The following is an 18845-nucleotide window of genomic DNA, read 5'->3' as shown; positions in this document are numbered from 1 at the left end:
CCGGATCCAGACTGACGCCTGGGGATATTCTAAGGTAAGGAATCTAACACTAACGTGTTTCTTTCAGATAACAAACAAACTAGGACGGCTGGCCCAGCAAATGCAAAAAGCCAAAAGGTCCTGCAAATAACCTTTAAAAAAACCATTAATAAAACATCAAACAGTTTTGCTTAAAAGGCGTTAGTGTTGCGGACTCCACACCAGGCCACAACATTGCCCCAGAGCCCGGCATAAATGGACTTTGTAAAGGGAACCCTGCTAACAACGATGACATCAGGCGGTAGATCAGTAGAACAGTCCACTGCAGTTGCTCAATTTCCACATATGGAGGTTCAAATTGAACGGGTTTAGGCGCAGAACCCTGTCCCCTCTTCTGCAACACAATATCCTCCTAAAGTGGTAGCCTGATCGGAGCACAGATGCTCACAGCACAATCAGGAGCCACTAGGATGACTTGGACTCGGGTGTTTCTAATCTTTTTCAGAACTCAGTCCAGGAGAGGCGGAAAGTTGTACAGGAGTACTGTGATCCACTCTAGGTGGAAGGCATCTCTTAGAAAGAGCTTTCGAGGCAGTTCCAATGCATAGATGTTTGATAATGAGTGTTCTCAATGGTGTTTAAAACATCCAGCCAGGGTTCCAGCCACTGTCGGAAGATGCCTTGTACCATAACTTGAGGTGCAACCTCCAGTCGTGATCCACCAGGCACTGCCTGTCAAGTTTTTCCACTCTGGTACTTAAAGATCCTGCTGGGTGGCTCACAATCAGGGAAGTGCTATGACACTGCTACCAATTCGAGGTGCAAGCACCTCATGGCACAGGATCCTGGACCCCACTCCGCCCTACTTGTTGCAGTACCACTTGGCAGTGTTGTTGTCCATGAGAACCTGCACCAGTCTCACATGGATGGATGGTAGGAAGCCCTTCAGCACCAGAAGGCAGTTGTAGGTGCAGAACTGAGCAGCACATCGAATTACCACAACAAAGGAAGCACTCTCTTCTGTTGGAAACCCAAGGGGAGAACACAACCCTGTATCAGAGAAAGTATCAAGCCCACTGGCCTCCTGTAGGTCCATATATAAGCTGTCATCCTCATAATGCGGGGGGTAAACCATACCCAAGGTCATCTCCCGGAGATAAACTCTGATCTGAATCAGACCCAAAAAGATGACCCGGATGTACTGGAGTGGAGTCATAGACCGACCTTGGTCAGGGTCGGAACCAGATTCTCCTCAAGTGAAGGTGATGTCTGTACCGGCACCAATAAAAAAGGGACAGGGGCAGGGTTCAAAGCAGGAATTGAAGTTGGCACCTGAATTGGTGCAGAACTCGAGATGGGTTTTGAGGCTCAGAAGATGCCGACAATGGATCCGCCAACAGTAACAAAACTCGAAGCCCCTTCAGACCCTTGATGCTCACCAGGAGCTGGAAGAGCACCATAAATAGGGAACTGTGCCTCCATAAAGACTCGCTGTTGAGCCAGGAATCTTGGTGCACATCAGGATCAATTGCAAATCAGCTCCTCAAGTGGGGATAGGGAGGAAGTCGGATTGGCACCTTGTCACCCTCGCATTTTCCCTTCTATATCGAGTAACGGCATGAGGTGAGTCCTGCTTTGAATTATTATGTTTCGTCTTTAACTTGAACTTTAACTTACCTGATGAGTTTGACCGCAAGGAAGATCTTTCTCGGAATTGACCATGATAGTCTCAACTTACATGAGGTCGGTGACTTGTTTCAATGTTCTGTAACACATAGCTTTGCTTAAAGGTCCAGAAATGCTTTCAGGTGAATGAGGGCATACTCACTGCACAGCTTGGAGTTGTGCCATGAGCTCCGACACCAAAAGCACACCTCTTGCGGGTCACTTACTGACATCTGTTTCTGACAGTCATGGCATGGTATGAATCCTGTAGTTTTAGATGGAGACATCGTTCCATTGAACACTAGTTTCGAATTTGGAAAATCGTTGAAAACCAATGAAAAAAGGAGTGGAGCTCCAGATCCATTTTCAAAAGAAAGGAACTAACGTAGGTGCACAGGGTTGGTGATTATATGTGGCTCCACTTAGTCACCTCTGGGTCGGAACAAAGCCATAATGAATCCACACTGCACCACCTAGTGTTTTGTGGGAGTACTGCTGAGAAAATTTCCGGCTCAAGTCTGGGGAATGGGTAATACTGTAAAGTTGAGAAGTTAGCGGTTAGAAGTATCCATGAGAAATCAATATTATCCCAGCCTGAGAATCCACTCATGCTGCTCAAAGTCAGGGCAAGGAATCGGTCTTCAAAACAAGGAATCTTACTTCAAGGCAAGGAATCTGACTTCAGAACAGCCCTCCAATTTGTGGTCTTCCAACACATTAATAGTAGCAACACTGATTCAGATTCAGAGACAAATCTGATTCTCTTGAAGCGCATTACTCTACAGTGCAGAACAATTTGTCAAGAGAAGCATAAAGTATCTCCATCACTCAGAACTATCTCTATCTGCAGGGGCGTAGATTCTTCGAAGTCTGCTGTATCACCTTCAAGGTGATGAACACAAACAATCCCATCACACCTCATAAGCAAATTCTCCTGTGGTTTTCACAATACCCAGAGCAGGGACGTAGGCAGAGTTGAGGGAAGACAATGGAGAAACCCCTTCTGCTTTGCATCTAGATTCTGGAACTCCATTGTGACCTAGATCTGACTCGATTCGTTCATCCTTCCCTCCAGAAGTAAGAGAACATAATCAACTCACATCTCATTAGCAAATATGCAACACACCATCTATTAGATTAGAATTTTTCAATCTTATGCACGTTCTGTCTGGTAAGGTACGTCTTTGCATTGTAAACAATGCCTAAGCTGTATCATACATACAAAACCCGCACAGACTACTATTTGTGAATTATTACTGATACACTGAGTGTTTACAACACATAGATCTAGGATCACTTTGGGTAATTGTAAATAATTGCAAACACCTTAAAAGAAGAACACAATTTTAACAGGTCATTTACCCTTGAAGAAATCTCAGCCCTTACATAAAATATGTACTTACCATCTGATTCAGGTGCACAAACCAAGTAATCAGCATCCTCGTTGGAGTCACAGACCACTTCTGTAAGGACATAATAAATGTTACGTACGCACACTACACAACAGACACTAATAACTTACAAACAAAAGGTGGCATCTGTTCTTTTCCTCAATCACAACAGCAAAATTACAATTATCGCTGGGAACACCATATCATTTGTTTGTTTCAACAAAGGTTAAAATACCAAGCACCCAAATGTTACATGATGTGGATTAATGTAAATCTTATAAAACGAAAACACGTTAATGGAGTAGTAACAACTTTTTCTAATGGGGATCACATGACAGATTGACACCATTATAACAAAATACAGTTTTACAACTGGGAGTTAAATTAAACTGTTGGTTAGCCTGGAGATGAATGTGATTCATATTGAAGACACTTAGACTATCTGCATGTTGCAGGAGACATAAGTTGTAAAACGTCTTGTCCGTAAAACTTAATTATTCAATAATATTGTACAATATATACAAAATAAAGTACTCAATCCTCGCTATCAAAAGAACAATTAGTCTATTTTCAATAGAGACCATGAAAGTAACCGGTTTCCTGAAAGGCAGAACCATGCTATCATTTTTAAGTGCTTAATGGGTGGCAGAAAAAAAAATTGCAAATGACCATCAAGATCTGTATATGGTCTCCCTCTCACATTTTCATATACTGGAGGAATGTGAATTTTGTAAAGCAAAGTCAAAGAGCCCCTAAAAGGGGAGAGGGAAGGAATCTGCCTGTGGGGAAGGCAAGAGCCCACTTCAAAGCAACAAAGGTAGGCCCCAAGAAAAAGGAAAGAGTGAACAGGAAGCAGCATCCTACCACTGTGGGAGCAACTCTTATTTTCCAAGGACTCTCAGGAGGAAAATGGATAAAAGGTATGAGCACTCCTGACTTTCTGGCTACTTTCGTCGACATTGAAGGCTTTGACATCAAAGAAAGCGACTGTTGCTAGTTTCTTATCATCCAAGACTTAAACAGCATAGACAACTGCAACAAAAAGAAGCAACACCTGACAGTGAGGCATCCATCATAGTTGTCAAGAAATCTAAAGCCTCATCATTCAACGCTAGATCATTCGTTTTCACCAACTGAGTCTTCCAATAAGACTGAAATGAAGACATCTACCTATATTGTCACAGTGTCAAAGTCCCGTCCCATCCAAGAAAATTGCCATCGGAGTTTATTTGTTGAGTTTTAGTCCTATATAACACTTTTATCACCAGCCAAGAGGTTGAGTGAATAACTGCTTTAATGCGCTCCAGAGAGAGTATCGGGATGGCAGTTAATACAGAATTTCCAAAGACCAGAGTAGAGAGAATTAGTGCAACTGTAGCAAATTTCAGTTGCATTGGCGAGGATTTTTTTTCATCTTAAGGCGGAGAATAACAAAGTGGCTGCAGGATAAAGAAAACAGAGGGTGTGAGTGTGCAACCTAGCGATTTCACACAGGTAGACAGTGTTGGGTCAAAGCCATCCTCCTGGGTTTATCACATAGATTATGACCAAATGTGCTGCTGTGTCTGTGAGAAGTGGGTTTAGAAAAATTCAGCTGAAAATGCTGTCAGGGCTGGTGTTTCAAAAGGGTAGGGGTTGTACTTTGGCTTCTGTTGTCTAGTTGTATATGTTGATGAATGGATACATTTGTCCCCTCACACACCTGATTCAGGGCCTCAAGCTACAAATTGAAGACTGTAGAGGCCAGTATGGAACCATGGGACACACTGCACAACATAATGGGACAGGTCAGAAATCTGTTCATCAATTTTTAACATTTGGTGGCAACTGGACCGGAATGAGCCAAACCAGTTCAGAACCCGGCTACGAAAGCCAGAGTGGAACTTCAGAGCCTGCAATAGCCTACCGAAGTCAGAAATATCAAAGGTCACAGAAAGGTCAAGCAGGATGAGAAGGCCAGGACCTACCTCCATCCAGGGTGGAGAGTACATGTTCTAAGATTTTTAGATGAGCGGTTCAGTGATAAAACTGGAATGAAAGTCAAACTAGGTCAAACTAGTAACTGGTCAATAAATGTTCTCTTTTGATGCAAGCAACTAATTGGCTGTTGATACAACTCTCTAAAGTGTTATCCAGCCAATGCAGGTTTCAGATTTACCTGAAATGCGAAAGACCACTGGAGACAAGGTTGTTGTTTTTTTAAATATACAGGTGATATGGTCAACCTTTAGGCATCTAGGGAAGGTGAGTAACGGATTAGAGCGCTAATTCCAAATAACCTTTAAATGCAAGAACTTTTCTCTTTCTTTTTCCTCTTCCTTATTATATCAAATAATTTCTTATTTTACATCTATTTGCTATAAGTTCTCACATCTTAATATGATACTATTCAGTTTAACTGTTATTCTAATTGTTATGATGATACTGTATGTACTTTTTACTTTAATGATAACTCATATTCTTAAGTTATCTTGTAATTATAATAAAAAATGTCAAAACAAAAGAGAGGGACCTGAAGCAACTGCCAGTAGAATCTTTCAGGAGCACTCTCAAATTTTTGCTTCCTTTCTGGCTACATACTCAGTGCTTTATTACGCAGAGCAATGTTTGCAATCAAGCTGGCTAGTTCATTTGAAAATGGCTTGTGGCTCTGTTTATCTATTTTGTTTTGCTTTAATGAATCATACTAAATTCATAAGCCTTTGATAGACTGAAGCGATCTGCATTTCAAATGTACACTTTTTTCTGTACGAATGGGGAGAAAGCTAGAAATCCAAAAGGAACGAATTTGCTTTGAAGACAGCTGAAAAGAGCAAACAAAAATGTAATGAATTGGTTGCTAGTATCAACAAGCAATAGAAATGCAATAGGTTTCGGATTTATTTGAGTTAGAGGAAATGGCATTGAAAAAGGCAATGTCTCTTCGCCATGTGTTATGGAGTGTATGTATGTAGTGTGTAATGGAATAATGTGGGTTGGAATTGTAGCAATGGTAGCATGCTGAGCTTTAGATGATTATGTTTAAAAGTAACGTTTACAGTACTGCTATTGCTACAATAGTTAATTGTGGATTTGTTAACAATTGATGTGTGTAGTGATGGCTGTTGGTGTGCACTGACGGGTGGTGGTGTGTGCCTGGTGAAAGCGTGCACTGACAGTTGGTGGTATGTGTGTGCGCCTGGTGAAAGCGTGCAGTGACGGCTGGTGGTGTGTGTATGCCTGGTGAAAGTGTGCACTGATGGTTGGTGGTGTGTGTGTGTGCGCCTGGTGAAAGCGTGCAGTGACGGCTGGTGGTGTGTGTGAGCTTAGTGAAAAGCTGATTACCCTGAATACTCAAACACTGCTCACCCTGCACACTCACACTCTGCTCGCCCTGGACACCAAAGTACTGCTCACCCTGCACACTCACACACTGCTGGCCCTGGCCACCCACATACTGATCACCCTGCATACTCACATAATGATCACCCTGCATACTCATGCTCTGCTCACCCTGCATACTCACACTCGGCTCACCCTGCATACTCACACTCGGCTCACCCTGCATACTCACACTCGGCTGGCCCTGCACACTCACTCACTGCTGGCCCTGGACACCCACATACTGATCACCCTGCATACTCACACTCTGCTCACCCTGCATACTCACACTCTGCTCACCCTGCATACTCACACTCTGCTCACCCTGCATACTCATACTCTGCTCACCCTGCATACTCACACTCTGCTCACCCTGCATACTCACACACTGCTGGCCCTGGACACCAAAGTACTGCTCACCCTGCATACTCACACACTGCTCACCCTGCACACTCACACACTGCTGGCCCTGGCCACCCACATACTGATCACCCTGCATACTCACATAATGATCACCCTGCATACTCATGCTCTGCTCACCCTGCATACTCACACTCGGCTCACCCTGCATACTCACACTCTGCTGGCCCTGCACACTCACTCACTGCTGGCCCTGGACACCCACATACTGATCACCCTGCATACTTACACTCTGCTCACCTGGCATACTCACACTCTGCTCACCCTGCATACTCACACTCTGCTCACCCTGCATACTCACACTCTGCTCACCCTGCATACTCACACTCTGCTCACCCTGCACACACACACACACACTGCTGGCCCTGGACACCCACATACTGATCACCCTACATACTCAAACACTGCTCAACCCTGCATACTCACACTCTGCTCGCCCTGGACACCCACATACTGATCACTCTGCATACTCACATACTGATCACCCTGCATACTCACATACTGCTTACACTGAATACTCAAACACTGCTCACCCTGCATACTCACACTTTGCTCGCTCTGCATACTCACAATTTGCTCACCCTGCACACTCACACACTGCTGACCCTGGACACCCACATACTGATCACCCTGCATACTCACATACTGATCACCCTGCATACTCACTCTGCTCGCCCTGCATACTCACACTCGGCTCGCCCTGCATACTCACACTCTGCTCACCCTGCATACTCACACTTTGCTCGCTCTGCATACTCACACATTGCTCGCCCTGCACACTCACACACTGCTGGCCCTGGACACCCACATACTGATCACCCTGCATACTCACATACTGATCACCCTGCATACTCACATACTGATCACCCTGCATACTCACATACTGATCACCCTGCATACTCACATACTGATCACCCTGCATACTCACATACTGATCACCCTGCATACTCACACTCTGCTCACCCTGCATACTCACACTCTGCTCACCCTGCATACTCACACTTTGCTCGCTCTGCATACTCACACTCCGCTCACCCTGCATACTCACACACTGCTGGCCCTGGACACCCACATACTGATCACCCTGCATACTCACATAATGATCACCCTGCATACTCACACTCTGCTCACCCTGCATACTCACACTCTGCTGGCCCTGCACACTCACACTCTGCTCACCCTGCATACTCACACTCTGCTCACCCTGCATACTCACACTTTGCTCGCTCTGCATACTCACAGTCCGCTCACCCTGCATACTCACTCACTGCTGGCCCTGGACACCCACATACTGATCACCCTGCATACTTACATACTGATCACCCTGCATACTCAAACACTGCTCACCCTGCATACTCACACTCTGCTCACCCTGCATACTCACACACTGCTGGCCCTGGACACCCACATACTGATCACCCTGCATACTTACATACTGATCACCCTGCATACTCAAACACTGCTCACCCTGCATACTCACACTCTGCTCATCCTGCATACTCACATACTGATCACCCTGCATACTCACACTTTGCTCGCTCTGCATACTCACACTCCGCTCACCCTGCATACTCACACTCTGCTGGCCCTGCACACTCACACTCTGCTCACCCTGCATACTCACACTCTGCTCACCCTGCATACTCACACTTTGCTCGCTCTGCATACTCACAGTCCGCTCACCCTGCATACTCACTCACTGCTGGCCCTGGACACCCACATACTGATCACCCTGCATACTTACATACTGATCACCCTGCATACTCAAACACTGCTCACCCTGCATACTCACACTCTGCTCATCCTGCATACTCACACACTGCTGGCCCTGGACACCCACATACTGATCACCCTGCATACTTACATACTGATCACCCTGCATACTCAAACACTGCTCACCCTGCATACTCACACTCTGCTCATCCTGCATACTCACATACTGATCACCCTGCATACTCACACTTTGCTCGCTCTGCATACTCACACTCCGCTCACCCTGCATACTCACACTCTGCTGGCCCTGCACACTCACACTCTGCTCACCCTGCATACTCACACTCTGCTCACCCTGCATACTCACACTTTGCTCGCTCTGCATACTCACAGTCCGCTCACCCTGCATACTCACTCACTGCTGGCCCTGGACACCCACATACTGATCACCCTGCATACTTACATACTGATCACCCTGCATACTCAAACACTGCTCACCCTGCATACTCACACTCTGCTCACCCTGCATACTCACACTTTGCTCACCCTGCATACTCACACTTTGCTCGCTCTGCATACTCACACTCCGCTCACCCTGCATACTCACACTCTGCTCACCCTGCATACTCACACACTGCTGGCCCTGGACACCCACATACTGATCACCCTGCATACTTACACTCTGCTCACCTGGCATACTCACACTCTGCTCACCCTGCATACTCACACTCTGCTCACCCTGCATACTCACACTCTGCTGGCCCTGCACACTCACTCACTGCTGGCCCTGGACACCCACATACTGATCACCCTGCATACTTACACTCTGCTCACCTGGCATACTCACACTCTGCTCACCCTGCATACTCACACTCTGCTCACCCTGCATACTCACACTCTGCTGGCCCTGCACACTCACTCACTGCTGGCCCTGGACACCCACATACTGATCACCCTGCATACTTACACTCTGCTCACCTGGCATACTCACACTCTGCTCACCCTGCATACTCACACTCTGCTCACCCTGCATACTCACACTCTGCTGGCCCTGCACACTCACTCACTGCTGGCCCTGGACACCCACATACTGATCACCCTGCATACTCACATAATGATCACCCAGCATACTCAAACACTGCTCACCCTGCATAGTCACACTCTGCTCACCCTGCATACTCACACTCTGCTCACCCTGCATACCCTGCATACTGCATGCATATCTAATTCTACATTGGTATTGGAAACAATTATTTTGCTTGAAGCAATCAAGGATGGGCAAAAAATTGGACACTTATACCAACTATTTATGGAGAAAGCTGAGGATGATTCAGAGTTAAAAGACATCATGTGGCAAACTAAACTGGGAGTTGAGTGCGTTAATTTAGAAAGAAGCTTGGCGATTGCCGGAAAGGTATTACTGAATGGTTCACTAATAAGTCAGCATTAAATGTCAATTTTTGGGCTATACTATACACCGGGCAAATTAGCCAAATGGAATTTCGGGAGGGGGACAAAGTGTAATCATTGTAACCTTTATGCAGCGGACGCTGCACATATGTTTGTTTTATGTCCAAAATTGGGCCAACTGATAGCTGATATAGAGCGTTTTATCACAGGAAATGTGGGTATTGTGATTAAGTTGACAACGCCACTGATTATTTTTGGATGTGAAGAGAGCACGACTCAACACGTTTTTGACTCAGAGGAATGTTTTATATTTATTTGCATGTCTGCATATCGTGCATGTATTACATCGCATTGGCTTGATGAGGAACCACCTAAATTTATAATGTAGCAAACAAAGCTTTTGTATATGTTTCATTTAGAAACTGCTCTGTATAAGCTGAAGGGTATAAGGAAAAAAACTTTCGGAAGGAATATTTGGCTACCTATAACAAATTGGATAGGACAGTAATGGAACATGACGCAAAATGTATGATTTTGGAATTGTAACTTGTATATTATTTTCCTGCTTGCTGCCTCAAAAAAAGTTAATAAAGATTTAAAAAAAAGGAAACCCTGACTGTGGAGGGCCTTGCTCAGACTCCGTCCCCAACTCCGTCGTGAAGCGCCCGGGATTTGGCCCCGCGGAGACTCTATTGATTGAGGAGGCAGGGGGGAATAGGCCGCTGCACCTGAGGAAAGACCATCGCTGTACGCCCTGCCTGAGTATTCAGGCGGCACCTTGAAGCGGCCTGACGCAGCCAAAGGCGCTCTTGCGGGGGGATCCACTTGAGATCTACTAGACCTGTACCAGGCGCAGCACCCTGGGTCTCGCGACCGGGGCCCGCGAGGGGTCTGACCCAGCCGCAGTGCACCTGCTCCTGCGGAAGGAGCCCTTCCGGGCATAGGGCCACCCGGACTTGAAAGGTGCGGCCGGCGCGGGACACCAAGAATGCTGCCTTCTGCTTGGGGCCTTGTGGCAGCCCGGCAACGCAAGTGGGCTGAGCGAAGACTAAGGAGTTGCACTTATACACCATAGTGGATAAGCGCCACCGCTGTGGCACAGTGCGAGCGGACAGCCCCTTCCTACGAGCTACCCTACACCTTGTGATAGGTTAGTCCCTTGACCCTCGCCGCGGGAGGCCTCCAATGACCTGGCTGGGCAGTGCAGGGGGCCTGGCCTGGAGAGGCCTTAGACTTCGGGGCCCAGCAATGGAAGCATGATTGCTCTGAAGGTTTTCTTTTATGTATTTATTTATAAAGTTTTATATAGCGCGATCATGATCCCGAAGGATATCAAAGCGCTTTACACTTTGGGGGTGAGGATGGTAATAGTAGCAGTATAATCGTAATAGGGAGTACCAACCTGGACAAATCACATATGCATATCAAACAAGAGGTTACAATCGAAATGGACAGTAAGGGTAGGAAAATAAAACTGGAACATAGTGAACTGGGAGGGGAGCAAGTGAACAATAAAGCAGAATAACACCAAACGCAGTATTTAGGGTGTATGTCCAAGCATTAGCTAGAGGATCCGAGACCCTTTTAAGGTAGGAACTTGTTCATGAGGAATCTTTTTACTTCCAATTTGAAGGTAACCTTGGAGGAGATTCTACGTATTTCCGGTGGGAGAGAGTTCCAGATCTTTGGCGCAGAGCCGGAGAAGGCTCAGTGGCACGTTCTCTTTTTGCGAAGGATCTGAGGTTTCAGGAAAAGAGATTTAGCACTCCGAGAAGGTCTGCCCCCTCCTGATAATTCTAGCTTTTGCGCTAGATAACTGGAAGTTTTGAAGTGGAGGGCTTTGTGACTTTGCACTTTTAGCCGCGAGCACGCTCACTCACCGCCTCTTTCAATCCTCGGTCCCCGCAGCCGACAAGGTGCTGACAGGGACGCATTGGGGTGAGTCGAACATCTTTGGCAAGACGGGCTGGTGCGGAATAGTGTTTCTGCAGCCCCGCCCCCCGCCATTACTTAAACAGCGATCAGGAGAAGCGCTGGTGGACACTAGAGGTATTCTTCCCTGAGGTGGAAAGCTGGGGAATTAGGCCAGTTGCTGTTGTTTTTAATCTCTTTTAAGCCCACTGTCCCTGCACTATCTGCACTTTAGCCACGAGCACGCTCACTCACCGCCTCTTCCAATCCTCGGTCCCCGCAGCCGACAAGGTGCTGCCAGGGACGCATTGGGGGTGAGTCGGACATCTTTGGCAGGACGGGCTGGTGCGGACTAGTGTTTCTGCAGCCCCGCCCCCCGCCATTACTTAAACAGCGATCAGGAGATGCGCTGGTGGACACTAGAGGTATTCTTCCCTGAGGCGGAAAGCCGGGGAATTAGGCCAGTTGGTGGTTGTTTTTAATCTCTTTTAAGCCCACTGTCCCTGCACTAGCTGCACTTTAGCCGCGAGTGCGCTCACTCACCGCCTCTTTCAATCCTCGGTCCCCGCAGCCGACAAGGTGCTGCCAGGGACGCATTGGTGGTGAGTCGGACATCTTTGGCAGGACAGGCTGGTGCGGACTAGTGTTTCTGCAGCCCCGCCCCTCCAGGCTACATATGACACCAATCATCCGGTCGCGCAGCGGGCACGCCGGCGGCGCGCCATAGGCGGGCCCATCTGCGAAACCGTCCGCGCCAGACAAGCGCCCAACGCCCCAACCCCTGCCCATTACCCCAAAACTACGTACTCTAGAGATACACTAGTCAACCTAAAGCCGAGCACCTGCCACACAGGCCTCCACTACTCGACATTGACACGTCTGAATCTAGCCGGTGTCTTGCCTGCGGCTTTAGGCTGCACGACAAGTCCCAGAGGTCCCCCCTCAGCCCACAGAGTCAGCATACAGCTGAGGGCTGGCCCAAAACGCGCATTAGCGATCCAGGCAGCAGACGTCACTGTAATATCAGGACTCTAAAGAACATCCTCATAAACGTCAGATCAATGCCTAAACATAAACATGAAATTGAAGCCCTAATAACTGATAATGAGGCAGACCTAACTTTTCTAACAGAAACTTGGGCCTCAGAAACTTCAGGGCCTGACTGGAACATAGCTGTTCCGATCGGCTATTCTGTGGCTCACACCGATAGAACAGGAGCCATAGGCGGTGGAATAGCAATCATCTACCGGTCATACTTCAAAATAAGCATTCTCCCGCAAACGGGACTAGAGGCCAAGTCCATATCTTTTGCGGTCAAATTCAGTAACCAACTAATATTTTCAGGCTTGTTGCTTTACAGACCCCCGGGGCCCAGAGGTCCGTTTACTAACGCCCTCCTAACCTTCCTGGAATCCACATTAGACCTAGCAACTTTTACAGTACTAGGAGATTTCAATTTCCATCTAGAGGAGAACAACTCTGCCGAAACATCCAATCTAATGGATAACTTTCGCTGCTTTGGGATGGACCAACTAGTCGTAGGGCCCTCCCATATTGCGGGTCACACACTGGACGCGGTCTTTACTAACAACAAACATTTAAAGGTAACCGCAATTACCCAGGTGCCATGGTCTGACCACGCAGCCATCCTCTTTAATCTTAAAACCACACTTGCAAACACCTGGCGGAGCAATCTCTCCCTTCCAGTTAAAATTCGGCCGTGGAAGAAGCTTGAAGCCGCGAAATTCGCGACTATTCTATCCAAAGATTCTCCCTCAGTGGAGAGCTGTGACCGCAACGAAGGAGCCCATAATTTCGACACATGGCTCAGTCACGCAGTGGACAAGCTTATCCCAGAGGAGAACAAGAAGCCCAGGAAACGTTCAGCCACCTCCCAGTGGTACACCCCGGAGGTGAAACTAATAAAGCTGAAATGTCGGCGCCAGGAAAGGATATGGCGCATCGACTACAGTGCCCAATCCAGAATAGATTACACAGCAGTCCTACTCGAATATAAAACAATAATACAGAAAGCCAAGGCAGCTTTTTACTCTAACAAAATCTCTCAAGCTGCTAATTCTTCTAAAGAACTTTTCAAGATGGTAGCGCAACTAGCCAGAAGTCCTAGGGACTCAATCTTTACACCTGACCAGGACTTTGTGGAAAACATTGCACAATTTTTCCATCAAAAGGTCAAGGCGGTCTATGATGATCTGCACTCCACAACTACCATTACTTCAACTTCTCATACTACACTCCCAGCTTCTCACTCTGCTAATTTATTGCAATTCCCGTCACTAAGCAATACTCAGGTAGTCACTCTGCTCTCACAGACTAAATCTGGATCACCGGAGGACCCCTGTCCCCCTTACATCCTACACCAAGTCCTAGAAACCATTGGCCCGGTTCTCACTCCGCTCCTAAATACCGTTCTTAGTACCGCTGCTTTTCCTAGGAGTGGAAGAAAGCATGCATCAGGCCCATTCGCAAAAAGGATACACTAGACCCCACAGTATCCAAGCACTATCGACCGATCTCTTGTCTCACTTTTCCGGCCAAGATCCTGGAGAAAGCAATGAACCTGGAGCTTACTAAACACCTTGACCAAAACCATCTCCTACATCCCACACAACATGGCTTTAGGGCCAACCACTCCACCGAGTCGGCGCTGATAGTAGCAACAGAAGACATCCGTAGGACCATGGATGCTGGGGGAAGAGCCGCCCTGATCCTGCTGGATCTGACAGCGGCATTCGACACTGTCAACCATGGAGTCCTACTTAACCGTTTGAGGTCGCTTGGCATCACAGACACCGCCTTAGCACTCGAAGTCCTTTTTAGATGCTCGCACACACCAAATCCACTGGGGCGGGTGCCAATCAGCAGAGTTCCATCTTCCTTGCGGGGTACCCCAGGGGTCGGCTCTATCACCCACTCTGTTTAATCTGTATGTCACCCCCCTTGCCACCTTAATTAAATCCCATGGCCTGCACTTAGTATCATACGCCGACGACACTCAATTAGTGGCGTCACTCTTCCAATCGGTGGAAGCTACAGCTGCGAGTTTTAGGAACTGTCTGTCTGATGTACAGAATTGGATGAACGCTCACTTCCTAAAGCTTAACACCGAAAAAACGGAAGTGATCGAATTCGGCAAAAAAGCCTCCATCTGGAGCAACCTATGGTGGCCCCAAGAGACTAGCAGCTGCCCTGTGCCAGCCAAAAAGGTCAGGAACCTAGGCTTCATAATAGATTAGGACCTAACCGCGACAGCACAAATAAATCAGGTCACTTCGGCCTGTTTCTATACTCTGAAAATACTTAGGAAAATCCTACCCTACCTACCGTTTTCTCTCAGGAAAACAGTGGTGAGAGCACTGATCATGTCCAGGGTGGACTATTGTAATGCCCTGTACATGGGAGCAGGTGAGAAACAGCTGGCCAGGCTCCAGTCCATTCAGAATACTGCAGCGAGGGTCTTACTCAACCTGCCGAAAAGACACCCCACCTCCAAAGCCATACAAGGACTCCATCGGCTCCCTGTCAGGCGCAGAATTCAATTCAAGACCGTATGCCTTGTCCATAAGGCACTCCAAGGGAATGCTGCAATGGGGCTTGCTAACCTACTCCACCGCTACGTTCCAACCCGCTCGCTACGATCTTGCAGCCAAAACTTTATGCATATCCCCAAAACTAGGAGAGTCCGGTGGGAAGGTAAATCCTTCGCCCACCTGGCCCCCAAGCTGTGGAACAGCTTGCCCATCACACTGCGCTTAGAAAACAACAGGGCCAGTTTCAGACGTGCGCTGAAGACATGGCTTTTCACGATGCCCTAACCATCTGGATGCCTCCCTTTTGTTCCTTAGCGCCAAGACGCCTCGGCATAAGAGCACTCTAAAAATAATTCAGTCAGTCACATCCTGTAGAGTGTGGCATTAGTTTGTCCCAGAGTGCATCATTCTTCCAAATCCATAAAGGCTGATTTTCCAGCAAGGACCTCCTTGTTAAACACACGCTAAGCACACCCCCTGGGATGTCTTATTTCCATGGACTCTCTCCCTACCATCTGCACATACCTTCCTTAAGCCTAGCCCTGACTCTGGGTCAAGACTGTCATAGTGGACTGAAACCCAGGCCTCCCCTCTGCCTTTGAAGAGCATAGTTTACGACGCCACCTCCTGGCCTGGCATTCCTATAGAACAGCACACTGCCCTCCCAGCAACCTGGCTAATCCACTTAACTCAGACCAATCAGGGCAGACCACTGAAAGGCAGAATTTGGACTTACAAACAAGAAAGTCTCATAACTTATTGTATGCACACTTTAGGAGAAATTCAACAATATAATATTGTTGGATTTACTACTACCATTCTGGGAAGTCTTTGAATGGTCCGGCTAGTCTTCTCCTATCAATATTTATTACTCAATCACTTCCTACCATGTTAACCTATGGGCCATGGGGTTTGCAATGGGGAAAATGACCTGGGCCACTTTTCAAGACCCAGGGCTTATAAAACCATATTTAATAAGTATTTCCCTAATTTCTACAGGATCCCCACCCCCTGTGCAACTAGGGAAGACATCAGGGGTTCTGAATCTGCAGAAATCATGCAGATTATCCTTACCCAATTCTTCTAGCATCAAAGTCGAATTTGAGCAGCTCTTTAACACAATGTGGGGAGTGAAATGTAAAATTTCACTTTACCCAGGCATATACAAACTCATTTTATAAAGGCGCTCCTAATAGATAACTGACCCCCCACCCCTAAAATACCTAGGGGTGACCCTGGGGGTCCCTAATATCCAAAAACATAGTAGGGTTTTCATTTTTAAGGGCCCCTACCCCCAAAGTCGAGTGTGGGCACAATTTAAAAGCTATCCTGGCCACCAGGGATGCTTTTAAACTGACCTCAGGCTTAACCACTGCACACATGCTAGTGCAGAAAATCTGCTGGCCTCTAAACTGCCATGCCCCAGGATACTGGAGACTTCTAGGTAGTTTCAATCCCCTGCCCTATTACATACTAGGGGCTTATGGGATAGGTCATGCCAATTACAGGGGTACCCCACCATACCATCTTTCAAAACTGAGAGAAAAAATCATTGCAGTAATGGATAAACGCTAAAAGGAATAAACTTGTGGAAACTTTTTTGACCAGCCAGTGACGAGGCAAAAACAACATCTACAAAAAAAACAGATGTAAAGACAAAATTGAGAAATTGGGAAAAACGGTCCAAGAAAGAGATAAATAGGTGGTAAGAAGTATTGGCATTAACAAAATACTCGGAGGTGAATCGTGTACCTCGAGGTTTGAGAATCACCTTAATGCCTAACCACCAAGATACAAGCAATGAGCTACTACAGGAATGGGGCGAATTTATCTTGAACACCTCAAGAGGGTTGATGGAAATACTTGTGAAACATTCGGAAATCGCATTAAATAAAATTAAAGATCAATTATAGGCGCTAGAAGCTGAGATTGACACACTGGATTTAAATACAGAGATGCTGAAATTAATAGAAGAAATGGAAAAACAAATAGAGAAACATGAAGAAATAGTCCAAGAACGAAAATACACGAAGTTTCTAAACAATAAAAGAGATTATCTTGGGGGCGTGGCGTAGCGGGCTACAATGGCGGACGTCGCTTAGAAGAGCTCCGTCCAGCCCGTAACTAATCCGCCAATTTATCCTATCTTCCCCCATTCTTCCGGCTGCCCTGGAGGACGGAACGGTGCCCCGAGCTGAATAGCTGAGCTCCGGTGTCAACAGCGGAGCGCTGGGGGTCCAGAAATCCTGAGGAAGTGGAGCGGTGATCTGCAGCCTGGTCCGGCGACGTACAGCCGGGACCTCGAGTTTCGTGCTCCCCGACCTGGACGTGAGGTTGAGCGGCAGCGAGCAGTGGAGTGCGTCCATAGGGTGCTGGAGAGTGGGACCGTGCCTGGTGACATCGGAGGGCCCCCTTGAGCGAATCCGGCAGACGGAGGGCCACCGCTGGGGGCCGAGCATACATTCTAGGCGAGTGAGACTGGAGGTATACCGCGACGAGGCCTGGAAGCCGGGACACAGCCAGGAGCTCGAGTTTCGAGCTCCCCGACCGAGACGTCCGGGGGAGCGGCGGCGAGCAGAGGAGTGCGGCCAGAAGGTGCCGGAGAGCAAGGCAGCGCCCGGTGACATCGGGGGGCTCCTTGACAGTGGGGGCTCGGCTATAGAGATCAGCTGCTCCGGAGTGGGCCGGCCCGGGGGTGGGTCTCTACCCTGAGTGAGCCCGGTGGCCCATGGATGACGCTGCTGGCAAAGAACGGAGGGCCCCTGGGACTCTATGAATAGCGGCGGCCTTCCTCTCTGGTCAGTGGTGAAGGGGCCGATGCGCGGTGTGGCCTGGTGAACAGTGGTGCAACTGGGGTCCGGAGTTGGGCGCAGCCTGGGACATAGGCCCCAGTGGTGGCCCTTCTTGGCAGGAGATTGAGAGGTGGGCCGACTTCTGTGTGAGCCATCGGGGAGTGTGTAGCCTGTGCAAGACACTGCAGTGCGGGTCGATTTCTTGGAAGTGTGTGGGCCTAGTGAGAGACATTATCGCAGCACATAGTTGGTGTGCAGCTGGGTCACACTTGTGCAAGGACATTGGTGGAGGGCTAAACTGACTGCCCGAGATAGGAGCTGAGGGTCCAAGTGTATAGCGCCAGTCAAAGATACTGAGGACGGGATCCTAACATATAGGCGAAAGATCATCGTGTTGGTTGTCCCCAGCCAAGGCCTACAATGACCAGAGGTGGGAGTGGCCGAGAAGCTGTGAAGCAGGGGCCCATCGATAAATACACGGGGCCGAGTGGAGGCGCAGGGGCCTCCGGGGGCCAGCAGAGCATGTGTCCCGACAATGCAGCTTTGATGGCCGCCATAACCCAGTCAAGGGATATGCTGGACGCGAAAATAGGAGCAGTGGGTGCGGATGTCACACTATTTCGCCAAGACCTGCGGAATGCCGTGGCCCGCAT

The 18845-nt window shown here is 48.0% G+C and overlaps 1 protein-coding gene across 2 annotated transcripts in view; it reads right to left on the bottom strand.

Moving 5' to 3' along the window:
* Positions 1-18845, bottom strand: part of LOC147706850 (exportin-5-like) — a 2308032-nt gene that overhangs the window by 758203 nt on the left and 1530984 nt on the right. For both annotated transcript variants that reach the window (XM_086926017.1, XM_086926018.1), the window contains exon 28: positions 3048-3107. In XM_086926017.1, coding sequence (XP_086782143.1) covers positions 3048-3107 — 60 coding nt within the window. The remainder of the gene's footprint in view (positions 1-3047; positions 3108-18845) is intronic.

This window comes from Lissotriton vulgaris, chromosome 6 (assembly GCF_964263255.1).
Source record: "Lissotriton vulgaris chromosome 6, aLisVul1.2, whole genome shotgun sequence".
NCBI classification, from domain to species: Eukaryota; Metazoa; Chordata; class Amphibia; order Caudata; family Salamandridae; genus Lissotriton; species Lissotriton vulgaris.
The sequence above is the reverse complement of the archived record's forward strand: the minus strand, read 5'-3'. Positions and strand labels throughout refer to the sequence as shown.